Genomic DNA, 7,925 nt, shown 5'->3' on the forward strand with positions numbered 1-7,925 from the left:
AATGCGAACAAGTAAAGAGACCAAGAAGTGGGGGAGAAAACTAAGCTTTATTGGGGGAAAATATGCGGTACTTCGGCCGATAGACCTTCAAGGCGAAAAACTTAATTAAGTTTTTCGCCTTGAAGGTCTATCGGTCGATGTAGAAAAACGCGCTGTTCGGAATCCTACACCGTCTAACCATGGCCTCACCAGCTAACGTCTTTACGCACGTGCTATGTTATTGAGTGGAAACGTTTCGCGATTATCTCGGTGGGAGTGCTGGTGGGCGATGCCATTTGAAAAATGTGGTTTTTGCTTACGATTCGAGTCCAGTAGTTTATGTAAGCCGGCCACCTGAATTAATGGCTTCAAAAGTAGCTTGATGAATTAGGCCTAAGGTGGTGCCTTGGGTATTAGCCTAGCTGATTATTATTCGTCCGTGAGGGCGAAAACATTAAAAGTGAACCCGAACAATCCCAGTCGCATAAGTAACATAATAAAATAAGTATGTCAATTAGGAAAGATTATCACCGAACTGATTTTCAGAACTATCGCGCAATCTAGGTTTAAATCTCAACACAGAGCCACTTAGTGTCTAAATATGCCTAAATCGAAATATACGGCAACACGATCAGTAAGTCCATTAAGCTGTAGCTGCGCTAGAGTGTCAGTGTAGATAAAAGGTTCGATCAGGAAATTAGCATTAAAACCTAGGATAAGTGGCATAATTATAGGCATTATGTTACTTATGCAGTCGTCAATAGACACAATTGTGTCCGACGCTAATCGGTTGTCGGCTCACTTCAACAGCTTCCAAAAAGAAGCTGACACCGATTATGAATCTTTGTGGAAGCGCTGACCAGTTGGAAAAGGTCTGCCATTGCTTGCCTTGATCATCGTGGCTTCCAGCTATTGGCAACTTTACTATACAAACGAGTGAAGTCGGCGTTACGATCGATATGTCACCATATAACAGAAAATTTATATACTTTGATTTATGGCGTTTTCCATTGGGACTGCTCCGAGCGTGATCCGGATTTGCCTTCTACGTCATCGCTCTACCACGGAGAACTCCGCTAGGTGCTCGGAGGACTAGACTTCCAGCCCTCCCAATGGAATACGAATTTTTCTCGGAGTCACTTTGCTTAAAAATTGCTCTTTTTTGGTTGCCCCGTCCCTCGAGTTGGGGCAGCTCGGATCAATCCGCGAGGGAGCAACAGTGCCAATGGAAGACGTGCCTCCTTTTTGGAGTTGCCCTTTTTGTCCCAATGGAACACGTTTTATATTTAGGAGCGCTCCAGGAGCGCTCAGAGGACTCCAATGGAAAACGCCATTAGTTTCTACCAAAAGAGTATTAACGGATTTTTCATGTAATATATTTGGTTGAGTATATTCGGGTTCATTCACGAACTTAAAAATGTGTACGCTTTAGCCAAGGAGCATGAAGCATCCTTCTTGCTTGAACATTTTCCTCCACATGAGGTTTGCTTCTCTGCCTTAAGCCGGGTTTTCATGGTAGCTGGTAGCGTGTAAACGAAAAGATTGAGATATTTTTATTTGGCGTGAAGTCTTATTTTATTTTAATTTTCGCGTTAAAGCCGCCACCCATAGCCGTGGATTTGTAACGTGTCGCATTCACAGTGATTTAAAAATTTTACCGTGTTTGCAAAAAAATTTAAACAAATAATGTCGCGATGCTCTTTCAATTGACGATTCCAAATAATTGGCTTCTCTCTTATAAATCCCATAGATTTCTTTTTTCTTGTTTTTCATATTCTGTTATTAATTGGTTTCTTTGTCACTGGTTTCCATAATCCATTGTGGGCTACTGGTAAAATCATAAGCCTATCAACCCTAAGTTTGAATAGAAAGGCAGTGTTGGTTCAAACAAACGACTGGCAAAAGTACAGCGCTAAATCCACGCGGTGGCGGAAAAGATAAACGTAACGCGTCCCGCAATGCATGATGCCAGCTGCTTTAGTAAGAGAGAGGTACGTAGAGAGAGAGACAGGGGGAAGGAAGAAGATTCAATTTATCTCTACCAGGTGCCGATACTATCGCCTGATTTCTTCTTTTTCGCCCGTCCAGTGGTGGTACAAAGGGCGCTATGCGCGTTTCAAACTTAGAGGTTATAGGCTTATGGTAAAATAAATAATAACCCTTGTCCGGTAAGTAACTCGCCGATATTGGATTAAAAACCAATGACAACAAATTACAATTTACAACCTGTTTCCCATGTTCCCATTGGCTGAATGTAGTCACATGGGCAGACGTTCTGCTTGAAACTTTCGCTTGTGCGTGAAAATATCTAGCAGGATTTGATGAAAGCTAGAAGCTTGGATTAATAATATCATATGTAACATAATTTACTCATAAGTATGCCTCTGTATAATATTTCCATTGAAAAAAATTCAATGAGACCTTGTTTCACGCGGAACATACATTGAGCGGACCCAAAAATGCAAAAATGCTTATAATCCTTGCGCTATTGAAAAGGTTACCATTTAAATGAAATCATGTGATCGCGAGGCACGAGCTAAACTTGACATGGGCAAAGCCAGAAACGCGCGAGGAATTCTCACTAACTTCCGTTTCCCATCAGTAAAGTTGATGACGCGTATTTCGTCACGGAGTTGGAAGTGACTTAATTTACGTCATATCCCGTTCAGGAAAATGCTTTTATGGCATACTTATGAGTGATTATGTTACATATGATAATATGTTACACGCTAAAAGCTTATATGAAAACGGCTTTACATGATTACATCTGCTGAATCTGGCTCAGCAGATGTAACCCGGATTTGTCAATCCTCCACCTCCACCACAACCTCCAATAGAGAGACCTTTGTCTCTTAATCTGCGTTTTTCCAGGTTTTCAAGTATGAAATAAAGCGACTACATCGGTAAAATATTGCAAATGATCGTTAGGATGATATCGCTCAGTTACGTTTCAACCTACATAATTTTTAGGCAAAACCAGTCGCCCGTATTATGAATATGATTGAAGGTAAATGTTAGAAAATAGAAATTACTGTAATATCTATTGGACCAAGGCTTATACTTATTTTATCAATGAAGCCAATCAGAACTCGACTACACATTTCAATTTGCCAAATAATGCGGCGACTCCTTACGATATTGCTCATGTGTTTGGCTTCTCTTTTCATTACGTCAGGTGAGTGTCAATTACTAAAAGATAAATTTATTTTAAATTAATTGCTTTTGTAGTATTTATAGCAATTTCATCTTCGCCTTTTACAACCTCAAACTGTGATCATAATCATATTCAAAGCTCCAAACTTGTAAATAATGTAGGCTTCATTCTTATTTATTTATTTATTGTAATAATCTTTAAGCTAAGTAAAATTTTTTCTGCAGAGAGAAATAGTTTCTGTTACTGAGAACCAATATTCTTGGGGAGAACATCAGTTAGCGGTTATTGTGCCATTTAGAGATCGTTTTGAGGAGTTACTTCAATTTATTCCCCATATGCATAAATTTTTGAATAAACAGAAAGTGAAACATAAAATATTTGTTATTAATCAAATAGATCAACATAGGTATGTTATATAATTTGTAGTTGTATAAATTTTTTTTAAGATAATGTCTTTTTAGGTTTAATAGGGCTTCCTTAATAAATATTGGACATCTACTTAGTCGTAATGAGTGTGACTATCTTGTCATGCATGACGTGGATCTATTACCATTAAATCCGAATCTCACTTATTTTTACCCAAAAGATGGACCTTTTCACGTAGCAGCTCCGGAGTTACATCCTAAATATCATTATTCTACTTTTGTGGGTGGAATTTTATTACTTACCAGAGAACAATTTGAAAAGGTATAGCAATTTTGAAAAATTTATTATCAAAATTTAAATAACATGAAATATTTCAGGTTAATGGCTTATCAAATAAATATTGGGGATGGGGGCTTGAAGATGACGAATTTTACGCCAGAATGAAAGAAGCAAAATTTAAAATTAGTAGACCAAAAAATATAACTACAAATCAACAAACTACTTTTAAACACATTCACGACCGCTATGTTAGGCGAAGAGATACTGCTAGATTTTTTAATCAAAAAGAGGTAATTATCCTAATACAATTTTTTCCCATAAGGTAGTTTAATAATCGTTTAATGGTTTAGGCTACTAGAAAAAGGGATCGTCAAACTGGATTAAACTCCGTAAAGTATAAAATAGACAGTTGGAATACATTTTTGGTGGATAATGCACCAGCCCTAATTTATAATGTAAAACTAGAGTGTGACTATACCTTAACACCATGGTGTGATAATAAGGCACCAAAAGTCAAATGATTTTATAGGTAGATATTTTTTAAATTGAATTTTATGTTTTAAGAGACTTGGTAAAGTGTGCCAATGTTATACCTGTATTTTTTAATATATTAGTTGATTTTATATTGTAAATAATTTTAAATCTGAGTTTTGTCATGGGGGGGGGGGGGTCAGTAGGTCTTTTCTTGTTTGTGCCAGGTTTGACAGCTCCAAAATAGAAATTTGAAAAATGAAGCAAAATATTTGACAGTTTGACATACGTATTTTACTGAACATTCAATATTCCACTTTGCAGTAAAAAGTACATAATTTATATAATAAAAATATTTTAACATTTTTAATGTTTGACTAGAATTCTGTAAGCAAAAAATCAGTATAAAAGTATTTATATAATTTCATTGTGAGGACCTTTCTCCAAATTAGCTCTTAGCTGTTTCATAGTTCCCAATTTTGGTCCATGTAATGTAAATGTTGCCCAAATGAGCAACTGAATTGCTGTACAACACATAGGAACCATTATAAGTAGCCAAAAACAAGCATCTTTGTCGTTAAACCCTTCAAAAGATTTATTTTGCTCCAACCACAAATTAGCGTGTGCCCTAGAAAGTAATCAAAATACTTTAGTTGGAGGTTTGTGTTAAAAATTGGATACATATTACCCATCAAATAGGTCTTTTCCAGTTTGCCAAGCAATAAGTAATGTTCCTATAATAGGTGCAAATGTTTGGCCAGGTTTTGATAACAGGGCGGATGTACCAAAAATCATCGCTGATACTGCGAGAGGCCTGCGATGAATAACCATATCCTCATCAACCAAATCACTGATAATTAGATTTAGTAGTTTGCAGATACCCTCTGTGAATATTCTGTTACTGAAAAAATCAAACAATTGTATTTATAGAATCGGGGAAATAACTGAAATTATATTTGGCATACCTTGCTATAAATATGCAAAGTGGAATAACACTATATGGACCAAATATTAGCAGTGACAAGCAAAGACAAATCTTGACCAAAAAGAGCACTTGAACTACTTTATAAGTTCCAAATTTATGGCTTAAAAGAAATAATTATTATTTAATAATCCTTCTACTAAATTTGTTACGCATACCACATTTGCATGAAGTATAAATTATTCAAATGGGGGGCCAGAAAGGAGAAACCCAGTAGCCCAGACACCAACGTGGGGGATAAGGACTCTGATAATAGTACTTTGAGGAACAATGGGAAGAAATTACTGTTGAAATGGCAACTAAAGACCTGTTAAAAGTTAATTTTTTTAAATGTAACTATGCTTCCATTACCAATTATGTTAAAGTATACCTGTATCAAATTCATCACTGTAAATCTTACAAAGTTTTTGTGTCTCAAGATTTGGCGAAAATAAGTTAGGAATGTTTTGGACTGCTGTCCAATAGCTTGATGATTTTGTTTTATAAAACTAAAAAAATTAATTATTTTTCTCTTTTCAACAATACCAAAAGGTTTCCGTTAAAAAAATTCCGCAAACCTTTGCAAATTCCCTTCGTTAAAGTTTTTGGATTTTGTAAAGTGGTTAATCATGATTTGGGTACTTAGTTGAAAACCAATTACCGACAGTACAGCCAGAAAAAAGCAAAACATTCGAAAATATTTTGGGTCACTTTTTTCCCAAAATAAGTAAGAGAGAAAAACGGAAAGTGACCCTAAACCACTGAAAATGGCACTGAATGTTCCAAGTGTTACTCGGCCATTTGAGGTTAGAGATAGGTCAGCTAGTAAAGCAGATTGTTGAAGGTCAACCATTGTCAGCATACTGTCATACAGGCAAAGACAAAGGGCAAACTGAAAACCAGTAGATATGAATGGAATCTTGGAAAGAGAACCATTACCAAAATTAAATATTTACTAATCTGAGATTAGTCATAAAAATATTTTCGCACCTTGTACCAAAAAAACGTGAAGGAAATTGCTAAAAAAGGACCAGCTAATCGAATCATACGTAGTCTGTGTATCACTATTTCATTTTGGCTCAATTTGTGGGGGTTAACGTGTAAAAAGGACCTATCGCTGAACCAACCAAATATTTGGTCATTGCAAGAGTTCCAAATTAAAAAAATTCCTTCCGCAATCCAGAAAGCTCTCTGGCTTATACGGTACATGGAAACAAATACTTCCACGTGGTAGAGTAAAAAAACATTGTTCAAAATTGAGATAAATAAGGAAAAGCTGCCGTAACTAGTCACAATCGTTGTATCTTGACTCCATTTCATTCTTTCGATACTCTTTGAAAAAATAATGAAAACTAATTATTAAATTATGGTAACAAATTGTCAAATAAATAATGTTAAAATTGTTTACAAAGTATTAAAACAGGGTTTATTTTAATTTAATTGACATAGCTTCTATACGAATTTCTTGATTCGAGGAGTTTTCATCTTTTAACCTAGATATTTTTGCAACAGATTTTCTATGGTTTCCTTTCATATAACCATAACAGAAACTACTTGTCGTATGGCCTATTATTAGGTCACAATGTCCATTTTCCCTATCAAATTTGATCATCAAGCTCCCTGCAAGTTTATTTTCATGCTCTTTAAGAAAGGGGGATTTAACAAAGTCTTGTTTTAAAGCTAATTTTGCAGAGCTAAGTGGATCTTTATCCTCCATTAACCTCAGAGCGCATTGTTTGGCGAAGGTTGTTCTAATCAGGTACTCTCCAACTCCAGAAGTTGATACTGCCACCGATATATTATCATGATTTTGGGCCCAGCAACCTGCACCGAAGCAAGATGCTTGCCCTACTCTTCCTAAATGTTTTAATAATAAGCCACCACTTGAAACTGCACTAGCAATATTTCCATTTTTGTCAAGACAGATGGCCCCAACGGTATCTAATTTTAATTCCTCTTCAGAGTTGGGAGATACTGAAGTGTTGGATTCAGTACACATTTTTTTGTTATTCTTACAGTGGTATAATCTAGATTCCTCTAACATTCGTTTACTTTTTGTATACATTTTCCTGGTTTGTTTTGGTGCTATGTCGGACTCAGAAACCAGTTCGCAATTATTTTCAATCGCAAATTGTCTAGCTCCTTCGCCAACTAACAAGCAAGGAGGAACTCTTCCAAGTTCTAACAATCCTTGATTTTGTTGTTGTAGAATTCTTTTTGCAACCAAAATTGGATTTTTTATTCCTGACAAAGCGCCTACACCTCCAAATGAAAAGCTGGAAGCGTCCATTAGAGAGGCGTCACATTCAGTTTTACCATCCAAGGAAAGATTGGAACCTATACCAGCATTAGTTAGAGGACAGTTCTCTAACAACCTCATTGCTTCACAGACGCCATCAATAGCCGTTCCTTGTTCATTCACTATTTTCATGGCGGCCTTGCAAATTTCTCCAATGATTTTTTGGTAGCATGATTCGTTTGAAACAGAGTGGTAACCCGCACCAAGATGTACTGCTACTAGACCTCTGAAACCCATTACTCTGATTTGCAAGATTTTAATCTACGTAAAGATGTTATTGAAAATGAACATAACTATATGCCTATTACCTAGATTCTTAAAATCTTAGTGCATAAAGACCTGTCAAATGTACTTAAAGGAATGACACTCCAAGTAGAATTAAGGCACTGAACTTGATCTTTGTTCCCCTGGATATA

General features: G+C 36.1%; 3 protein-coding genes across 5 annotated transcripts; 1 reads left to right on the forward strand and 2 right to left on the reverse strand.

Annotated features, from left to right (window-relative positions):
* Positions 1 to 2,747: 2,747 nt before the first annotated feature.
* beta4GalT7 (beta-1,4-galactosyltransferase 7) lies at positions 2,748 to 4,619 on the forward strand. Of its 2 annotated transcripts, XM_090181455.1 has the most exons (7): positions 2,748 to 2,986; positions 3,058 to 3,154; positions 3,208 to 3,290; positions 3,358 to 3,539; positions 3,595 to 3,820; positions 3,877 to 4,068; positions 4,129 to 4,619. In XM_090181455.1, the coding sequence occupies exons 2-7, from the start codon at positions 3,097 to 3,099 to the stop codon at positions 4,297 to 4,299; spliced, it is 912 nt and encodes a 303-aa protein (XP_090037581.1). In that variant the 5' UTR covers positions 2,748 to 2,986; positions 3,058 to 3,096; the 3' UTR covers positions 4,300 to 4,619. The 2 variants fall into 2 exon arrangements, with proteins under 2 accessions (XP_090037581.1, XP_090037580.1); XM_090181454.1 differs by lacking the exon at positions 2,748 to 2,986 and having other exon boundaries at positions 3,037 to 3,154.
* Positions 4,529 to 7,899, reverse strand: LOC149935316 (solute carrier family 68 member 1-like). 2 transcript variants are annotated; one of them, XM_090181450.1, is made up of 8 exons: positions 7,818 to 7,899; positions 6,201 to 6,542; positions 5,789 to 6,129; positions 5,602 to 5,719; positions 5,390 to 5,538; positions 5,215 to 5,334; positions 4,938 to 5,150; positions 4,529 to 4,877 (listed from the first exon to the last, which is right to left on the reverse strand). In XM_090181450.1, the coding sequence occupies exons 2-8, from the start codon at positions 6,528 to 6,530 to the stop codon at positions 4,664 to 4,666; spliced, it is 1,485 nt and encodes a 494-aa protein (XP_090037576.1). In that variant the 5' UTR covers positions 6,531 to 6,542; positions 7,818 to 7,899; the 3' UTR covers positions 4,529 to 4,663. The 2 variants fall into 2 exon arrangements, with proteins under 2 accessions (XP_090037576.1, XP_090037577.1); XM_090181451.1 differs by having other exon boundaries at positions 7,862 to 7,882.
* Positions 6,598 to 7,899, reverse strand: Tasp1 (Taspase 1). Its single transcript, XM_090181453.1, has 2 exons — positions 7,849 to 7,899; positions 6,598 to 7,770 (listed from the first exon to the last, which is right to left on the reverse strand). The coding sequence occupies exon 2, from the start codon at positions 7,744 to 7,746 to the stop codon at positions 6,637 to 6,639; it is 1,110 nt and encodes a 369-aa protein (XP_090037579.1). The 5' UTR covers positions 7,747 to 7,770; positions 7,849 to 7,899; the 3' UTR covers positions 6,598 to 6,636.
* Positions 7,900 to 7,925: the final 26 nt, after the last annotated feature.

Source organism: Leiobunum rupestre, chromosome 7 (genome assembly GCF_980474605.1).
Source record: "Leiobunum rupestre chromosome 7, qqLeiRupe1.1.hap1, whole genome shotgun sequence".
In the NCBI taxonomy this organism is placed as follows: domain Eukaryota; kingdom Metazoa; phylum Arthropoda; class Arachnida; order Opiliones; family Sclerosomatidae; genus Leiobunum; species Leiobunum rupestre.